At 34.8% G+C, this 22,041-nt stretch overlaps 1 protein-coding gene across 2 annotated transcripts in view; it reads right to left on the reverse strand.

Moving 5' to 3' along the window:
- Positions 1–22,041, reverse strand: part of LOC132159763 (low-density lipoprotein receptor-related protein 1B-like) — a 283,789-nt gene that overhangs the window by 212,575 nt on the left and 49,173 nt on the right. For both annotated transcript variants that reach the window (XM_059569364.1, XM_059569363.1), the window contains exons 3-5: positions 20,346–20,483; positions 2,858–2,977; positions 1,794–1,922 (exon numbers count right to left, since the gene is read on the reverse strand). In XM_059569364.1, coding sequence (XP_059425347.1) covers positions 1,794–1,922; positions 2,858–2,977; positions 20,346–20,483 — 387 coding nt within the window. The remainder of the gene's footprint in view (positions 1–1,793; positions 1,923–2,857; positions 2,978–20,345; positions 20,484–22,041) is intronic.

The following is a 22,041-nucleotide window of genomic DNA, read 5'->3' on the forward strand; positions in this document are numbered from 1 at the left end:
GTGTGTGTGTGTGTGTGTGTTAGCAATATGACTAAATTGCATAATTTTCACACAAGAATAGTATATAAAATGTTCATAAATATTGATCTGTACACATATTCACATGAATATACATAGTATCACACAGTAAATGTATATAAACAAATATTAAGAAATACTGATATATGCATTAATAAAATATACACACACATTGACATATATACAGATACACTAATCTATCTATCTATCTATCTATCTATCTATCTATCTATCTATCTATCTATCTATCTATCTATCTATCTATCACAAAAAAAAACTGCACCTGGAATATAAAAATGCTTGTAGTTGAAGAAACACCAATATAACATATGAATATGTATTTGTTACATGAACATACAGTATATAAATATTTACTTATATTTTTGCTTACTTATATAGAAATGAAAACAGGTTCATTAAGAAGCTCACACTCATGGAAAAAAAGTCTAATTGCTGCGACACGTATTATGCACATGTAAACTTTGTGATCGGCTTGCTTTTTTTTCACACTAATAAACAGACACCATGAAGTGCAATTAACTCTGAGCTTGTAATCATCTCTAAATTTGATAGACAGTCACAGGTCAGACTAGATGGGCTCTGATTGACTTTCCATTAAGGCCTCCCCTGTTTATCTCACCCACGGCTTTATCATAGCTCAGCTCGCCGGTGGCCATTTGCATATTGATGACAATAAGTGTAACTGACACTCGCATCAGGCGAATGACAGTGTGATCTATACTAATGCACTCGGATGATCACAACTGTGACCGCGCTACTCCACTGAGGCTTTCCTGTTCAATCAAACATCCCAGAGGGCATTGTGTTTACCCATCTAGCTCAGGCTAGTTCTTAGGATGTTAAAGACGACTATCATTTAAATGCTGATTGAAATGTCAATTGTGGAGTTTGTTGACCTTTCCTTATTTTCGGTATTGAACACAAATTTTCTAGTGGTTCTTGCTAAGAGACCATTCTCTATAGTAAATGTTATTATTATGTTCAGCAACCCTATAACAACTTGCAACCACAAATACATATGTAAAAAATAAAAAATCCCAGAACCCTTTAGCAACATGCTAGAAAAAAAAAAAACAAGAATCCCAACAATCACATAGCAATGTGCAAAAATCCCTTATAACAACTAAGCAACAGCTAGCGTAAACATCTTAGAAACCACATAACATAGATATGCACTAAAACCCCTCAGAAATTCTTAGCAACTGGCTAGCAACTACCAAAAATGACCTACTGTAGAAGTCATGTGCTGAAACTCTCAGAACCCTTAGCAACATTCTAACTACCCAGAAACAAAAACATACTGGTACAATATGCTATATATATATATATATATAGAATCCCCTGCAACCCTACTGTAACAATGTGCTAAAACCCCCTTATAACTTCCTAGCAACTTCACAAAACACCTTATAAACAACATAGCAATGTGTTAAAACCCCTTAACCTACATCTTAGCAACTACCCCCCAAAAACTAGCAACCCTAAAACCCTGTCAGCGCCCCTTAGCACTAGCATTGTGCTAAACATCAGTTTACACAAACAGATTTAGACCAGTCCTCTATCTCTCCAGCACTTAATACAGTAACTTGATATATTATTTTATTCATGCATGGGTTTAATTATTCCAAGACTTGTACTTTTAAAGCACCGTTAAAGATCAAAGTAAAATACATGTTGCTTAATACGCTTTTCTTTTTTTTCTTCTTTTTTTTTGGACTGGAACTGGAACTAACATGGATGATAAATGGACTCACCTGTTTTGGCTTTGCAGGATCGTCTGTTGGCCTGCAGGCTGAAGCCATCTGTGCAAGCACATCTGTACGATCCCTGCGTGTTCATACAGATTTGACTGCATGTCCCATAATCCCTGCATTCATCATGATCTGTGGACAATAGCGGGGCTATTTATTAAACGCTAAATGTGTTAAAACATGACCTAAATTTTCAAACCCCTTAATGTTACCATTCTGCAGCAACCTATCAAGAAACACGAATATGCAAATGCATGTTTGGGGAGGGAAGGGTGAGAAAATTGCTGTTTTGGTTAACATAACCATAATTTATCAAGAAATCAGCAACGATTTCTCTGAGGTTCGAGTTCATGCATTGGACAGCTACAATAGCTTTTCTAGAGAACTCAAAATAATATCAGCTGAGGCAACTTTCGTGTGTATTATTTTCTGTGCCTCATTAGAACTGCGAAATAAAAAAATGTAAATAATGTGAATCTCTTTTAATTACCAAATCTAAAAATGGTGATATTTAATCATTCAGTATCTGATTAGAAATGATAGAAAATCAATAAAAAAAAATATTAATCATAAAAATATATTAATTACATCTTTGCATGTACACATCACATTAGCAAAGCTAAATACAGTAAGGTAAATAAAATGTAAGGCTTTTCAGATGGCTAAGAACTTTGCGTACCAACACTGATTCAAAATCAGATTACTTTTTTCTTTCGGAATCTAAATGAAATCTAAAAACAATCTCAAAACAAAACAAAAAAACATCTCAAAACAAATTTTCAGGTAGCTAACATCTTACCCTGTTAGCTTAGCATAGCTCGCACTGTTGAGAAAGCTCTTTTGATTATCTAAAATGTTTTTCATCAGGTACTGAGTATAGGGATATGATATTACATCAAAATTATTATTTTTTAGCTCATAGGAAGCTTTTCATTCTGGAAAGCTTTTTTTTTTCTTCCTTTATTACCTGTAATAAGCCAAAACTGTTTCTAAGGAGCAATTAAATTCAGTGACATTTCTAAAGAGTCAAATTCTTCAAACAGGGTTCAAATATTAACGACCCTTACCTTGACACCGCCTCCCATCCTCATCCAGTTCGAAACCTTCCCCACAGAAACAGGACGTCCCATTTCTCATGATCACACAGTCAAACTGACACCTCCGCTCCTTGCAGCTACGCACCAACTCTGAGAAGACACAAACACACATTTAAACTTTGATTCACAGTCTTAATATCATGCACAGAGTTTGCCCTCCCAATGAACATGCATTTACACTCAACAAAACCCTCCATAAAAGCACAATGCCATTTCGCCAGTATGAAATAATTTTTTAAAAGTTGAACAGATGCAGCCTCATTACGAGACCATGATTCAGCGCTTTTTAAGTGGCACTTAAGGCCTGTTTCTGTGGATGCAATTCTTCCCACGAGCTCCCGCTCCAAATCGCTGTCAATACACAATGGTGGCATACAACTTTAAGGCCCATTGTGTTATATCTATCACCTGAACAGCCTCATAATGAGGGACGTTTTGATGGCCACGTTCTCCTGGATTGCTCGCCAAATGAAGATGACCCCATCTTTATATACTGATCCGAGAATAGGTTGAAAAATATCAGTGATTTATAAAAGCTTGGAGGGCAGTCTGTTTCAGTTACAATAGCCATAGCCCATATTTGATGTTTTTATTCATCTAAGGGTGTGGCTAACAGGTCACCTTGGTTTTCTTCATCATTTGTGATGGTTTTAAGTGCGTGACAATACTGGAACGAGTAAAAAAGAGAAATATTGGAGATGGTTTAGCCATCTAATCATGAGCGAGAGAGATTTTTAGCGTGCATTTGCTACGGAGCCCACATTAATAATAAACATTGCACTGAGAAATTCATCGACCCACCCGAGGCATGCGTTCAGATTGGCTCGAGTCTGACAGTTTTAAATTAAGTACTTCTTTAAAAATGTATCACAGCGTTTAAGGGTAATGCAAAGCGTTTTACAATATGAGTTTAAAGTGAAATATAATGGCTTTTTATCTATTACAGGGAATGTGTATCCACTTGAGCTGAAAGATGTTTAACTATTTATATGTGGGACGAGAAATGGGAAGTTACTAACAGTTCTTGAAATATTTCATAATCTTGACTATAAAGGATTCTTAATTTATTTATGCAGATGGGGAATCTGAGCCACTAAATCTGTAGTTTTATTTTTCGCATAACATCACATCTTTCCCATAACAATAACTGGGAGCAACAAGAACATTTTGTGTTTCACGTAAGAAAAAAAATGCAGATATGAACAACGAGATGGTAATTCATGACAAATCATTCATTTTGTGGGTGAACTAACTCTTTATGACTAACCCTGGACTTGACTAGTTGTGATCAGTATGGCATTTGACAAAACAATTATAACACTAAATGCAACCCAAGACAGTTTTCCTCACTGAAAAAACAACAACAACATGAACTTAAAGTGAATAATGGACTTCATATGCTTGAGATTTGTGCCAAAAATATGGCGGAATATATGACCGAGGAGAAAGCTGGCCTAACTAATAGTCAAATTTTGCAACAGCACGCCAAACCAACATATATAAATGATATAAAACCTCAGAAATTAAACTGACATGATTTAGCACTAACAAAAAAAAAAAACCTTTGGCAGTGTAAAAGAAAAGCAGCTACTGAAATCGTAAATTTGGATCTGCAAAAAGCAAGCAAAGAAAACTACTAAATAAAGACAATTTACTTTTTTTTTTTTACACTTATCTAATCACACAGTTTGACATCCCTGATAATATATATATATATATATATATATATATATATATATATATATATATATATATATATATATATATATATATATATAATAAAAAGATATATAATAAAAAGAAAATAAAAACAGAGATACATTGCAGAAATAAATCAAGGAAAAATGAAAGTTAAACTCCATATATTTACAAAGGCAGCTGACTTTAAATGTTGCAGCATTGAAATGAGTGAAAAGTTACACGCATAGATCTATGAGGGGGAAACTAGACCTTTCCGATTCAAAACAGCAGGTGGGAGAGTTGATTATCGGATGAGAATTACTCTTTGGAAAAAAATCAAAGCTTATGCTAGGAACCCAAAGCTTCAAATGTAACTTTAAAGATAGGTCAAAAACATTGTTTACACTGCGAGTGATGTTGAATGTGTGCAGCTACTGTAGGACACTCACTGCCACCCGTATTCACACTAATCTCCTCCGAGTGGGAAGGAGGCCATTATGGGTGGACTCTCGCTGTGTGTCAGGCTCCCGCACAACAGGATTTATCTCCAGCGAACTCCAGAGCTCTCCCTCAAGGTGATTTTCTCTCAGTGAGGAGCCCTACTTCCTCTGACACTTGCTGGGTGATGTAGTGCTAATGGCAGCGGTCCAGGAAGGGTGCTGAGACTGACAGGGGCTTTAAGGTAAATGCCTGTAGATCTATTTCTCTACCCAAACCCAAAGAGCTTGAACTTTAGCTGCTGTGAACAATCAATCACTCTCGGGAGTCCCGTACCACATTAAAAATTGAAGCCTGGGACCTTGGAAATCTATACAGACTTAAATGCCACAAATATTTTCAGACCACCTCTAAGTTTGACACGTTCAAAAGATCCAATGAAGTGGCTTACAAATGCCATTTATATTTTATATCGAAATACAAATTTGGGCTGGTACATATTGAAGACTTTGTCTTTTCTTATGATCAGTAGATACTTGCAATATTTTTTTAAAGAAAATAAAAAAGGGGCAAAAGCAAAACATAATGCAATAAATAAATAAATATATAAATAAAGCAAAAATCACAAAATGTAAAACAAAACATTTAAAGACATGCCCTTTTTTTAAATGGCCAATAGAAACCTGCAATGCTTTCTGAAAAGAAAAGAAAAAAGAAAAGAAAGAAACGAAAAGCAACATGAAACAAAGCAAAACAAACTGAAACAAAGCAACATAAATCAAAGCAAAACAAAACACACACAAAATGCAAAACTAAACACTGAAGGGCTTTTCTTTTCAAAATGGCCAATAGAAACCTGTTATGTTCTCTATAAAATAAAATCAAGCTAAAAGTAGGTGAAGTAATTAGAAGGTACATGAACATAAATATCAGTCAAATGGAGACAAACACAGAAGATGTGCCCAATCATATGAAACCAATCAAATACTTAATAGAAAACCTCTGACATCGCTTTTACCTGTCTGTAGCATCTTCCTCAACTGTCTAAACAGACCAATCAAAAAGCGACATCATAAGCCCCGCCCCATTGCTCAGCAGGAATCACCAGTCCAGAGAACATGGCATATGTCTGGACAGCTCTATTATTCACTCACAGCAGGTCTTCCCCTCAGTCTCCATCATTAGAGCAGCCACTGTCCCCAGGGCTCAGACAGCGAGGCCATCACTGCAGCGGAATGAGCGTGCGCTTGTGTATTGTTTTGTTTGTGCGATCAGAGCAGATGACCAGGGGGTCTGCACCTACCAGGCAGTGTTTATAAATAGATGACAGTTGAGTAAAAACATGGTTTGCTAGAAGAGAAAGGATGGGGGCTGAAAGCAGAACGAAAGTTGACTTTCTAAAGCAACAAATAAAATGCAAAAAATTCACAAACACCATGGCCACATATACACTGCAGCTAAATGTGGTTGTTATTTCAATGTTTAGTGATTAATCCTGTTCTGTACAAACAGTTCAGTAATTTAGGGAAGTAACTACAACCGAATTGACTCCTGAAAAATTTACTAGTGTAAACTTTAATTAAGTGTGTCATAAATGACACATTTAAACATTTAGTTGTCCTTTTCTTCTGTATAGTGCAATAAATGACAGTGTACGTTTTGACTTAGTGTTGCCAGATCTTCTTAGAAAATAAATAAATCAATAAAATAAGAGGTTCATAAACTCAAATCCAAATCTTGACAATAAGCCACTATTACATTATTAATACCAAAACTAAAATGCCAAGCTCAAACAACAAGCCCTAAGACACTTAATAAGCATTGCTTATAATAAGTGGACATGGCAAACCTTCAAGCTCTGCAAAGTAGCCAAACATGTTCTGTTTTCAGCAGTTTAGTTAGTCGAGTTACTCACTGACACGATGCTAGAATGTTTTGAGAAGTTTTAGCCTTGTTCTATAGGTGGTTTCTTAGCCCATGTTGTGTAAAAACATGCTTTGTTAGAACAGAAAGGAGCAAAGAATAAAGAAAAGGCACAACACACAACATGATGCTAGCAAATCTGAAGCATATCGCCATGTGGTTGTTAAGGTATTCTAAATGGTTGGTAGGTGCTGGAAATTAAAAGGAAAAACTGGTATGTTTTCGAAGTTACAGCAAAAAGTAATATTGCATAACTTCACAAACACCTGCACCTCTGACTAGAGAAACCGAAGGGAGGTGCATATGAGACATCTGAGGTGTAACTGTGAATCAGAGCTGGTTTATTTTGCCCCTTCATTAACACTCCAGAATTGACTGCCATCATTGGAAGAGGATTCAGATAAACTCCAGATAAACAAGTGCAAATGAACAGGTTGGTTCAATGGCCTGTGATCTATATTTAATCCATATTAAACCAGATTGATGTGGACATAAAGGCTCTGCACTTGGAGGCTCGTCTAAATCCTAGTCAACGCTACCAAAGGATATCAACTTGGCACATGAAACTGCCCTTCCTGTGACCACTGCAGTTTTGCCCCTGGGCAAAACACTTAACCCTCAGCTGCTCCCATCATTCTGTAATATGCCTGCATTTTCAGCACTCGCGCGAACACTAGCAGTCTCACTAGATGAATAAATGCTGAATTTATTTGATGAATTCTAACATTTGCAGCTATTAGCTGACGATAAATTCCTGAGCAGCTACTGTACAAAATTTCATTGCTAATTAAATAGATACAAAGGAAATAAACAAGTCATTCTGTAATACTGTTAATATTAACACCTGCTAAAACAATGACGTCAATGTTTGTATTTGTTAGTGAAGCTACCTGCATATTATGAAACATATCTGTATTAGTCTTTGATTCTATCTTTGTCATGATGTCAATTCAATTGATCTTTACTAAAAAAATAAAAAAAAAATAAAGATCTCAACATAAACTTGTGAGAACCCTCAACTTAAAAGCTGTTTGTTGTTTTCTCTTGTGCAAAAAAAAAAAAAAAAAAATCTGTTATGTCTACATCATGAGAAAATTAAGATCACAATACAAATTTGTTGCGTCAAGATCAAAACATAAATAAAGTAGATATTAGGAAAACAGCTTTTGTTATGGCTACATAATAAGAACATTATGTTGAAATCACAGGAAAATGTTGAAGTTGATATCAAAAGAAAGTCGAAATCTGGTAAACACAATATTATTGTAATCTCACCATAACAAAAGGGAGAGAAAAAAAGAAAGAAAGAAAGAAGCACCGTTTGTAGAAAACTAGGTAGAAATCTCACGAATACAACTTTTATTATGGTGAAATCACCAAATAAAAATAGGTAGAGATCTCAAGGAAACCGCTTTTAATATGGCAAGATAATGAGAAAATTAATTGGAATCGAAAGAAAACGTATTGTGTCAGTCACAAGAAAGATATATTCAACAGTAAATAAACAGTATCTTGCACAGATGGATGATATCAGTTGTTGGTGGCGTAAGTTTTTCAGCGCGTAAAAAACTTCTGACGTTTAACCTAATCAGGCACAAGCATAAGTAGGGTAATTATATTTCACAACAGGCTGCAAAAAGAACAAAGAAAAGCTGCTGTTCCCAAGATAAATTTACCTTTGAGCATCTGACGGCATTCTTGTTATCCCAATGCTTTGTTTACTGTGCGAGTTGCCATTATATAAAAGCTACAATGAAGTGTAGACTCTTTTGTTTGCATTAGCTGTGTATTTCAGGGTATTTTAGTCGCCTTGCTGTGTGGGCTGCTTTATTCAATTATATATACTCATTAGGGACTGACAATGCAGATGGGGAAAGTGAGACTAGTGTGTTATTACCACAGGGACGTCCATAGGTGAAACACAAAGACGGTTTCCTGCCTAGCACCTGTAGTATGTAGTACACGCCAATCTATGAATGCTCAGGAGACGTAAAGCAATACCTTTAGAGGGACCATGGTGCGTTTGATTGTTTAGGTGCAGAACAAAATGCTGCAGGACGTTCGTGGTACATGAAGAACTAAGAATGTTTGTTACGGAATGTAACTGAGAGCAACAAAACGAGAAAGAGATGTTCAAGGCTGTTCAAAGTTTTTCGAGGTGAAGCAAAAAGATAAGTTTTGTTTGAGTCGAAACTGGAATGCTAAGTCATGAATCAAGCAAAATGGCATTATTCTTGAAACATCAGAATGAATATCTGGGCAAACTGTTCATAAAAACCATTCTTACATAAGTGACATATTGAATTGAACTCAACAAGTTCTGTTGGAATAGTTTTTCAAACTATTCACACTCAAATTTTTGTTTTACCAGTGAGGCTCCAAATAATAGCGGAGATTTTGGTCATTTATTAGCTTCTTTGTTATGTTTATTAAGTTATGTTATATTGGGATATTGATTGATATCTCGGACCATAAAGGTGTTCCATTCCATAATTTTAGAAGAACATTATCAGCTGTATCATTAGCTAACATTAATTAATTATAAAAAAAAGTTTGCTAGTGACCAAATTTGAGTGTAAATGAAGCTATCCAATGTAAGAATTTGTTGTTTAGGTGATCAACATATTTCAATTTTTTGTACTTGTAAACAAATTAGTTTTCCTTGCAACCACATTTGTTTAATAACAACAATGCCAATGATAAAATATTTGTTGTAGAAGTAAACAGTTAATATAAAAAAAATTTAGTGTAGTATATCAACTATATTTCTGAGCATTAATTATGATAGCCAGCTCTAACATTTGTTAAGCAGTTTAGCAACAGAGAAAATAATATAGTTGAAAGTTTGCTAAAACAATTTTATACTTAAGTAATGCAGTTTAACTGTCAACTAAGAAATCTGCTAGCAATCTTTTTTTTTTCTTGTTTTTTACATGAGTGATGATATCCAATGCTAAAATTTGTTGTAGAAGTGAACAAATAATAAAATAAAATAAAATATTTACAGCGTTTTAAATTTTCTGAACGTATTTTATCAACACTTATTGTCAACAATGAATTTTGCAGCCAAATACATTTTAAGCGTAAAAAACAAAGTTAGCATTTGTTGCAGAGATGTAAAATCAACATGATCATTTAGTTTTAACATTTGCAAAAAGAATTGCATCAAGTAATGCAGTTGACCAAATTTACAAGAGTGATAGCAATTGTTACACAATTGTACAAATATTAACAGAGAAATCTTTTCATGTTCTGAAATATTTTAATGCAGTTTGCTAAATCTCTAACCATAAAAGCTGCTATAATGATAAAATCTATTAAGCAGTTGTACAAATAACGATACAAAAAAAAATGTTTATTACATTTGCTAAAAATATGCAGTGCCAGCATTTGTTCAATAGGTATATGCAGGCACGTGCACACATAGACATGAAAGGGGGCTTGAGCACCTGCCCTTTTTATTCCTGGAGAGAAAGTGCCCTTTTTTCTGGGATGCTTTTTTTTTTTTTTGAAAAATAATATATATTTCTGTTTGCACACAGCTTCCCTGTCAAACAAATATATTTATTGAAATATAGTATCTAAATATCAGGTCAGGAGTTCTGAAGCGCTCCCTCTCCCTCTCCCCCGATTGTATTGCTTCCGCTAAAGAAAATAGTCCGCTCCATCTCTACGGTTAGAATCCTGTGAGTCCATAGCAACGCTCTGTTTTTCATGGCAACGATCTGTTATACTCCGCACAATTCTACATTGGAATTCAACCAAGCCATGCAATAAAATTAATAAAATAAGCATATATCACCACCAGGTGATATGCTTTAGTTATTTTGTTTATCATATTTACCTGCAGATCCCTGTCAATTAGATGCAAATGTGCGCATTTTAACTAGTTGACGCCTAATTTGCATACAGAACGTCCCCAGTTATTGACTTACATCAAGAGTCTTTCCCCCTGAAATTTAGAAATCTAAATTGGTGAATTTAGAAAAAATCTACAGATGCAAACAGATAAAAATGTAGTAAATCTGAGTAACTGCATCTGGTACATTAATAAATAAAACTGAGTAGAAATAAGTTAACATTAAACTTTAAAAATAACAATATTTATAAATAAACTATTTAAGTAATTTAACTTTTTTTATTTCCTCGAAACCTTTATAAAATAGTATTCCATACCACCACAAATACATACATGACATTGGCTTTTATTGAATTTTTACTCAATTATTTTGGTAAGTTTAATTTTAAAGTGTTATGTATTCTGATAACACCAAAATAATTAAAACGATGTAGTGCCTTGTGCAAAAATAAACAAATTATTAGTAAAACACGCCCCTCTGTTTGATGCAGTTATTTAGGTTATTCTAAATATGAAGAGTTCAGATGAAAAATCCTCTAAGTGCCATCTGAAATTTCCTTCAATAATGATCATTTTTATCAAGCTTGTATGTTTATTTTCACTTATTTCACATTACTGGCAATGAAAATTACCTATTAATTGTCATTTAAGTTAAATTACTGAACTTAAATACGAGCTTGAAAAAAAAAGCTCATAAGAAAATTTCAGATGGCACTTAGAGGCTTTTGCATCTGAACTCTTCATATGAAACTAGTAGCATAGAAAATGTTTTCAAAACATGCACATTGTAGAATGGTTTCCTTTGCTGCTCTATAAACCTAGTGAATACTAAGGAGACCATGGTTTCTGTGAACGGATTATTTTGTAGACATCTTTTGAAAATGAAACAATTGCGTGAGTTTGAGGAAGATAAAATTAATTAACTTTTAAATTATTTTTTTTTTAAAGGAAGTCAGAGTTGCGTTAATATATATATATATATATATATATATATATATATATATATATATATATATATATATATATATATATATATATATATATAAAAACTAATTATGAGAAGTGCCCTTTATTTCACTTGAGTCCCTGCCCCTCAAAATGTCTGTGCACGTCCCTGGGTATATGATTATAAACACAGAGAATATGTGTGGCATATGGTAGCTGTTTCTGCCATAAATAATAAATTAAAAAGTAATTGTGAGTTTTTATCTCAAAATTCTGACTTTTTTCTCACAATTTTGAGATATAAACTCGCAATTGTGAGTTATAAATTTCAGTTCTGGGGGGGGGGGGGGTTGATATGTTCTCAGAATTGTGAATCTAAATATATTTTACAATTCTGAATTAACTCACAGTTGCGTGTTATAAAGTCAGAATTATGATATATATATATATATATATATATATATAGTGATATATAATTTTCAAAAATTTGATATATCATTTTATCTCAATTGCAAGTTTATATCATGCAATATTGACTTCATAATTTGCAACTGGGAGTTAATATCATGTTAATGTCATGCAATTCTGAGAAAGAAAAAAAATCTAAATTGTAAAACGTAAAGTCGCAATTGCAAGAAAAGAAAGTCAGAATTGTGCGATGAAAAGCCTATAATTTTTTTTTTTTTTTTTTCAGTGGCAGAAATGGGCTTGCTTATGTTCCACATAGTTTCGTAGTTGAAAATTTAGACTTTGATTTTAATGCAATGTGTATAGCATGTGTCCCTGACAAAACTTCTCTGAATTGATGCGATTTACTAAAAATACTTGCCCATAAAAACAGCTTCCCATGTCTTTCTGTAGTGGATTTGTCAAGAAATTCTAATGCCAACTTCAAGCAAGTCAGACGTCCTACGCTGCATTTCGCCTTTGAACTTCCCAAGATTCCTGATTGCTGTCTTGGCCTTCACTACAGCACACAGCGAGGGTTCTCACTCAAGACCTCTTTTTCCATCGGAATTGAAGTACAAACTCCGCTTTCTGCATCAAAGGCTGTCAAGACTGTCACATGTTCTGAGGTTTGTTTTATCATTTGTAGGCTTTGATAAACATTCAATAGTGGAAATTTACAGACAGGGAGAAGAAATGGCTGAGGCGGGCTACACACAAGCTTCCAGAAACATGCATACTGTATACAAGAGCAACACCAGCTAACGCTATTAATATGTTAACAGGCCACGAGCGAGGGAAAAATCTATCACTTTCTTTCCTCAGGAGATGAAAGAGAAATGGTGCATCCGTTCTACTCTGCTTTTTTTTGTTTGTTTGATTTTTTTAGAGCAGATTCAGTTTAGGCATTTGCCCAAGTAACTGCAACAGAAGAGAATTCTAACGTACTGATAAATGTATACTAAATGTGTAATAAATTGTGAAAGACACTTGTTTAATTATGTCATGTTTATCTCTCTCTCTCTCTCTCTCTCTCTCTCTTATTATTTTTTTTTTATATATACATATTACATATAAAATTACAGGCAAATATTCATATAAAACAATAATAAATATCATAATACATATTAGCAATATATTTGTGGCTATTCTTTGTCTACTTTGAAATATATTAACAAATACATATATATTGGATACATGGAATTTAGAGGTCAGAACCCTTTGCATAGCATTCTGCATAAAAAACAAAACAAAACAAAAACTGTAGAATAAATGCAATAGCATGCAGTGCTTGTTTGAAAGCAGACTCATGTTAGCCTCAAAAGCCTTTGTTGAGGGGAACTGTGAAAAGACTGTAGAGAGCAAGCTTTGGAGAGCAAGAGGGAAGGAAAAAAAAAAGCGCAGGAGGGACACTCAGCACATTTTCAAGGTTACAGTCCTTCCTGTCACATAAAGATATAAAGTTTATGAGCTTTAGCATTTCCTTTGTGCTATAAATGTGGATGTGTAAAATAAGGCAGGTTCTCAAGTCCAGAGGGCAGAAAGCCCATCGCTCATTTTCGGTAATGTGCAACCTCAATCTCTAGACAGAGATGACTAAATGATTACTCTGTAAATTCAACAAGACCTTTTGCCTTTTGACAATCCATGGTGCATCTTTATACAAATGCAAGTCTAAGTGAAACTCAGGACGAGTCAAAGTTTGGCTAATTAGCATGATCCAATTCGCCAATACTAATTTGCAGAAATAAACAATTTCCAAACATTTAACTTTCTTTGTGCTGTTAGTGCCATATAGCAAGCTACCTCCTCTACTACTTTAGCATAGTGCCAACTGTTTTCTACTGGCTAGAACAAAATATTCCAATAAGCTATGTTTCTGAACAGATATTGAATAAAAATCCTCAATTAGTCTAAGTGTAGTACTATTGTGTGATATGTTTAACCTTCAGATAGCGAGCTAACAGCTTAGCCTACTAGCTATGCGCGTAATAATAATAATAAAAAAAAAAACATTAGCTAGAACCGGATATGATAACAAGCTATGTTTTGAACAGGTACTGAATGGAAAGGCTAACAGTTAGATTTCTTCAGGATGTGAGTATTTTTCTTAACAGAGTGTTTATTTATACTAAGTGCAAATAGCCCGCCTGGTTGGCAGAGGCTATTTATACTAACTTTGACCACCAGTGTGTGATCGCGGGGTAGTCAACACTACAAAAGACGCTGATCAATCATCAGCTCCAGTGGCGTAGGTCATAAGGTGAGTTCTTTTAGACATGATTGAACCAAAGTTTTTTTCTTCCTTTACAAATCCCATATCACATCCCTGTAGAAAAAAAACAGCATATGCTGGTTAGGTATGTTTTGAAGCTGGGATGCTGGTTTGAGCTGGCTTAAGCTGGTCCTTTGCTGTTTTATTATGGTAATATGCTGGTAAAGCAGTATCGTAAAGCAGATAACACACATACGTCTGCAAGATATCTGTTAAAGATTGGTTAATCTGGAAAGCATCTGCTGTGTACAAACATCTGACAGACGTCTGTAAGATGTCAGTTGTACGTACATTCTAAACCATAAACATCTTAAAGACTAATAGCTATCTATTTGACTGTAGTCAAATCTGATAGTAAACATCCAGCAGACATATTGCATACTCACAAACATAAACCCTTTGTGATGAATTTGTGATAAACCCTTTGTGATAAACCCTTCATGACCCTTTAACCATACTGAGTACCTAAGCCTACCTGTCTAGCATAACACTAACTTGTTAAAAAAAATGATTAGCTAGAACAGGTTGTTTTGATAGCATGCTATGATTTGAACACATACTGAAAGGGAATGTTTACGCTTAGGTATGTATGATTGGTCTTTTTCTTAATTGTTGTGGAGTACTATCATGCGAGGCATTGTGATTTTGTACACAAAAACTGTACGTTTTTATGATGTGAGGCAAACGAGAATAAATGTGACAGATCAAGAAAATCTTCGCCGTGAAATGTGCACGGCATCATGTTCTTTCCTGTGTGTATTTTCAGGGAAGTTAATTAAATGTGTGACTCTCTTTTTGTCTCAATTCTGTTATCTTCTGCACAGCTCTATGCCGTCTTTGTTAAGTTATTCATTTCACACATCTACAGTCAGTCAGTCTGACACCGGCAGACACCGTCTGAATAATAATAAAAAAGATATAAAGTCCTTATCAGGCCCCAATGATCTAAATATAATCTGTGTGAGAAGGACCAAAACGGTGAGGAAACGTGAAGATAAGCGATCGTACTGAAACACACACTCACATGCACAGCCGAAATCTCTTTATTCCTCTATTCTTTAGTCTCTAGTGAATAGCCGTGGTCACCTGAAGGCAAGCTCCATTCCTCAATGACAAAATGAATCCCCACACAACCAAGAAAAATAGCAAAGAAAGAGTTTCCAAATAACACACAGTGTTACAAAGGCAGTGGTCCCAATGCTGCTTGCTATTTTTGTTTTTTTTTCATCAGAACAAAATAAAAGAGAATCTAAAAACACTTCGTCGAGGTTAGTTAGGTGCTTAAGTCGATATCAAATACCTGCAAGACTGTTTACTCAGGTTTATCAACGTAGCAACCCACATTTCAATTGGGCTGAGCACAGTTAAATACAACATAAAACAGATGTTAGCATACTAGCTAGCTACAACCATAGATATATTTACATAGATGCCTTATTAGCGACTGTTTCTATGGGCCACGATACGTAAACAGCCCACCATTTTTGGAACGGTCTGTGAACTTTGAGCGCAAGTTGTCTGTGTGCATCTGCAAGAGCAAATATACACATGTATATCTTTGAATAATCATTGATTATTATGTTGAATAATATCATGTTGACTGTTCCACAATGGCGGATGCGCCAACGTATCTGGAATGTATCTATGGCTACAATATCAAAACTGTTTTCGTTGTTCTGAAAAGATGAAACATTTTCCCACCTCCTTGCGTTCCTGATTCCAGACCAGAAAGCGTCTATGTGGAAGCCGTTTTTTTCACCCTGGAACTTTTTTTTTATGATAATATGTATAAAAAATATACCTTTAGCTCGTCACTGGAGCAGTACACTTACAGGTACACATTTTTACCTCATTTAACATGATTATTAGTAACTTAAAGTAATAACTTACACAGTTTCGATAGAGAAAAGGGACAGAAATTTACTTTTTGTTGTTGTTTTACCATTAAAGGAACATTTTTTTTCAATGTCTGTACAATACTCAAAATGGTTAAACATAGTGGTGTAATGATTCATTTGTTTTATCGATGCATCGATTACAAATCCTGACAAATTATATGCATCGGTCTTGAAACAAGATTTTTGAATCGTGAATCACCGATCTCGGAGAGTAATTGATTTAAAAAGCTAAGAATCAAATGAATCGCGATTTCTATAGCGATTCAATGCTTTCGAAATATATACACATTAAATTACTACACGCACTAATTGAACAGTGTTTGTGCCTCGCATCTCTCCTTCACGCACTCCACTGTTTACCGCCCGAGACTGTCACAGGATTGCTCTTGCGCCCTGTTTGTCTCTGCCGCTGCTGATGATATGTGATCTCTTCTCAGGACTCGTGGCCAGTAATACTACAGTGAAGTAGCTTTACTTTTCTGTAGTTTGTCAATGGCTCTCTGCATCTTACTGACAGCGTTACCTGAACAGTCGAAAGGTGCATATTTATTGCATGGACGGAGCAGAAATGTAAGTGTCTAAATCATACGCACAGTTCCATTGAATGATAAATGTGTTTTAACAATGCTGATGAACCGAATGTCCGAAGGAAACTGTTAAAATAACCGCATAATTAACAACGACCTTGAACTAAGAGCACGAGGTTTATCTGATAATCAGATGAAAGTATGAAAGTAGGGTTCGTTGCTTTAGCAATGACATTCGCTGATGTAGAAGAAACGTTTAATAGCTTCTATAGCATTTTATTTTGTGAAAATGAGATAAAGAAGTTTTCACTCTGAAAGAGAAGTGATCACGCTCTCATAGACGTGCCAGGCTTTATCTGCAACTAAACAGAATAAAAGCACAATTAACTGATGAAACGCTATAAAAAAACAACAATAAATTAATAAAATGTATGAATGATGCAGTGCTAATTGACATAATTTATTACAGTACTATAAACTAAAAAGTATATTTTCTACCTTATCCTGTGCAGAAAATGAAAATAATATATAATTAAATGTAGTAGCCTATATAAAACAAGCATAAAATTCATTGTTAAAAAAAAAAAAAACATAAAAATAATAATAATTATAATACATAGGCTACATACATAAAATGATTGTATTTGGCATTTCTGTCACTTCTAAAATGATGGCTATGCCCATAGTGTGACAAAATTTTAGCTGATACATAATACTTTAAAGCTCTTTTTTTAAATCTTGGCTTACAAACATTTGTACGTATGCCATGTCATGCCATAGCATCATTTAAGTAGCATTTTTTTTTTACCTATGGCTCTCTAACCATAAAGGCCTGCTGTGTAATTTGCCCCCTGACTAAGCATTTAAAGAATTTAGGGGAAGCATTTAAATAATCCTGTGAATGCACTTAAAGAGTGCAGAATCGAATCGTTATAATCGAATCGAATCGAATTTAATTGTGATTTGAATTGAATCGTTCGAAATTTGCAAAAATCGTTCTTGAATTGAATCGCAAACCTATGAATCGTGAATTGAATCGAATCGCTGCCTACCCAAAGATTCACAGCCCTAGTTAAACAAAATGGTCTGTCAAAAACTAGCACTTTATTGGAGTAATACTGTCACTAGACACAGTAGGATGGGCTCTTGTGACTTAAGACATGTAGCAACCACCTGGAAAAACTTGAATAAAAAAAACAAATTATCATGGTGTAGTGTAGCAAACGTGTGCCACCATTTTACTACAAATACCATGGTTAAACTATGGTTAAGGCAGAAAATCCATGGTTATTTTTCACCCTTTGGATTTATTTATATTAAAACCAACAGCATAGCAATGCCCTAGCAACCATCTACAATGGCATTTACAATGGAAGTGAATCTGTAAACATTTAAAAATTCATTGTTTCATTAGTATTGCCACAAAATGTAACAATATGAGTGTTAGCACGAATTTAATGTAAAAAAAAAAACTTATATAAAACAATAAGCTTCACATTTCTGTTTTTAAATGCTTCAAAATGTACTTTTGCCCCAAAGTAACCTTTAAAAACAGGAACAAGTTGAAATTATGCACTGCACTATCATGCAAAATAATACTACCAGACATTTATTAAGATTGTAAATGAGGTCAATGCTAGTTTCACGCTATCTTTAACCCAGAAGGCTAGTTTGTCTTAACTTTAAAAATCCACCGCCCCCTGAAAAAAAAAAGAGTCTGGCTCATATGACCATTCTCATAAAGATATTTCTCTCTCACTTCTTCTCTCTATCTGTCCCAGATTCGTATACCTCCAGGAGTGAGAGTTGATATCTGCTCTGTGGACTGATAATGTAAATTATGAATGCTCAGTTATGACAGGTGTGCAGAGAACAACCCAAAACCGGTCTGTGGTGGAACAAAGCGGCCCGAGTTTGTTGAAAGGAGCATGTACAGTACTTCCATGCCTCCCTCTTCAAGACGCCCAATTTTATTTACTTTGAAACCGAACCAAGACTAAGATTGAAATGGAACATAAAATGTAAATGTGCAAGTTTCCCCTCTGAGCGAGGTCTTCGGTTGCCTGGCATGTGTGTGTGAACATCTCACGAGCGGTTCAACTCAAGGTGAGGATGATGAATAACTCCATATGTTCATTTATTACGGCCGTAACTAAATACACACATTCTCTAGACATGAACGATGTAGTTCATGTATCTCAACAGTTAAGCATGCTCGGCTGCAATGCATCAGCATTATAGACATAAACTAGGCTGCAGTTTCCATATAAACCTCTTTTCTTGTTGCCTTTCACCACAATGTGACTAAACGCAATCCTCCCTTCATCATGTGGAGAAACAGTAATTGCCTTTTAGCAGAAACCCATTATTACATTAAGCCGACTGTGCCTATCTTGCATGGAACTGACTTCAAACAACTGCAGATTTGTTGTGGGTTTAATTCTGTCAAACACTCTTAAAATGAGGAAGTAATGGGCACTTTTTGGCGTTAAGATGGAAATCGCACTTTAAAGGTTAAAGTCTTGACCTGCTGCTACAGACGTCGATGGACCATTATGATGTTTTCAGCTGAATTCGAGACTGTTTACGTCAAGTCTGATTGAAAACTACACAAATTAAACACAGATCGAAATGATTCAAGCCATGTCTTTAGCTAGTTTCAACATTTTCAAAATAAATAGATTCATAACATGAACAATTAAAAGGATCATCTTTTTATTTTTTAAGGTAAAAAAAGAGTTCATTGCACTCTGAAAAGAAGAAACCAAGCTGCAAACTTGACTTGCTTTGAACTTCCAAAACTTTCATCAGACAGTTTTACATAAGAGTCTTAAAAAACGGCCTATTTAATTAAAACGGTCAGAGAGAAGACGAAAAATGTTCCTGGAATATTGGAAAAAAACGTTATAATATTGTGAAATACTATCACAATTTAAAATAACTCATTTTTTGCATTTATTTAGATTGGACAGCGTAATGTCAGGAAGCAAAGCAGGAGAGAGACAGGGGTTGGATAGGAAAAGGTTCACGAGCCGGGATTCGAACTCGGGATGCCCATAACACAATGGCGCTGTATGTCGGCGTGGATACAGTGCCCACAAGGCTATCAACACTGACACTTTTTCTACATTTACATATTTTAAAATGTAATTCATTTCCATTACTCCAGTCTTCAGTGTCACATGATAATTTAGAAATCAACAAACAACATTTCTCAATGTTGAAAACAGTAGTGCTGCATAATATTTTTTGTTGAAACCGTGATACATTTTATTTTTTAGGATTATTTATATTTGAACTTTTTTTTATGAATAGAAAGTTTAAAAGAACAACATTTATTGGAAATAGAAATACAAGTAACTCTAATAAATTGCTTTACTGTCCCTTTTGAGCCAATTTTCTGCATCCTAGCTGAATGAACTTTCAACAATAGTGTATACAGTCTATAAAACCATTGTGAACTCACCGCGACAGTGCACACCCTCGTCATATCCATCCTCACAGTCTCGTACTCCATTGCAGAGTGTACTGAAATGAACACACCTGTGGGTGCCGAGGCATTGGAGGTGATTGACAGGACATCTAACCTTTACCTGCCGCAAGCCTGGAGAAGAGAAGAACATTTAATGAAATCGTGAAAAAAAATTTATCTTCTTCAAACTACATTAACATTGCATTTTTTACATTATAATTGCAATTTTCATTTGACAGACACTTACAAAAAGAGGAACAAAGCAATTCATCAAAGAGCCAACAGTATTCGTAATACATAATGCCACGTTTATCAGACAGCTAGATTACAAAGCAACACAGAAACTAGTTTTCAAATATGTTAAAACATTTATCACAATCCTGGAAAAGTGTTCCAGTAGAACTTCCAGTAGATTACTGCAGCAACAGTTGTGGGCTTTAATATTGCGTGATGCGGTAATGATGTGTGAAGATGGTGTAAATTTTTGGAATAAAAGTATGTCTTGCATTTGCTAACTCAAGAAGTTTGCAGTCAATTAAGCGCACAGTCAGTTAAGTATGAAATTATAAATATAAAAAGAAATGGATTGTTTTTGAATAATGACTAATTTAGTAATGACACGACTCTCAGTTTGTAACAAAGGAGGGGGTCTGTGCGAATGGTTAATTACGCGTAAAAATATAATTTGAAGTATAGAAAACTGAAGCGGTGCTAATAATTGTAACAAATAATTGTAAATAATAATTATCTACAGTGTTGAAAATTATCTACAGTGTTGGGGTAATGCATTACAAGTAACTCAAGTTACGTTATCCGGTTACTTTTCAAGTAACCCATTACTTTTTAAGTTCATCAGTTATTGTTTCACAGCGATGCCATAGAAGAACCATTATAGAACTTTTCATGGAGTGGAAAGGTTCAATGGATGTTAAAAGGTTCTTCATGGAACCATCAATGCCAGTAAATAACCTTTATTCTTAAGAGGACAGAAAAAAAAATAAGCAACAACATTAATGAATACAAATAAATTAAATATGATTACAATACCGTAGTTAAGCAAATGACAGAAAAAGTATTCTTGTTTTATCCAGTACTATGTATTCCAAAAAAAAAAAATCAAAACAATTATCAACAGAACCAAACAAGGTGGTATAAACGTACTTAAACAAAACAGATGAACGACACAAGTTCTTCTAAAACCCTCCACGTTCTTGTTTTCGCTCTCTACGCAGCATAAATACAAATAAAAACCGTAAAAGCGAGACTTACCCCCCTTAACTCGATTCATAGGGGTGCTGTGTATAAATGTGATGAGCAAAGCTATTTTAATATTCAACTCCCAGCACAGTTCCTCCTAAATAAGTCTCTTAAGCACGCGAGAATTTAGCACACCGCCAGCTGTCTCTTGTGATTCACCGATTGCTTGACATTTCTGGGGTGTCGCGGGGGAGCGGAGACCACTGCCAAAACGCCAATATTGATCTCCATCCAGATCCCCAAAAGTCTCGGCCTACAGAACGTCTGCCTCCTTAACTTTCGATTTCCTTTTAAACGATCACCCAAGTGGGGTTTTTTTTCAAGAGTGTTTTGGAGAAAGGAAGTGTATACACAGGTTTCCCCCCAAGGCTTGTCCCAGTGGACCTCTGCTCCACTTTCATAATCCTGGTAAAAAGAGAATATGTAATTCAAC

Source organism: Carassius carassius, chromosome 16, assembly GCF_963082965.1.
Source record: "Carassius carassius chromosome 16, fCarCar2.1, whole genome shotgun sequence".
Classification (NCBI taxonomy): Eukaryota; Metazoa; Chordata; class Actinopteri; order Cypriniformes; family Cyprinidae; genus Carassius; species Carassius carassius.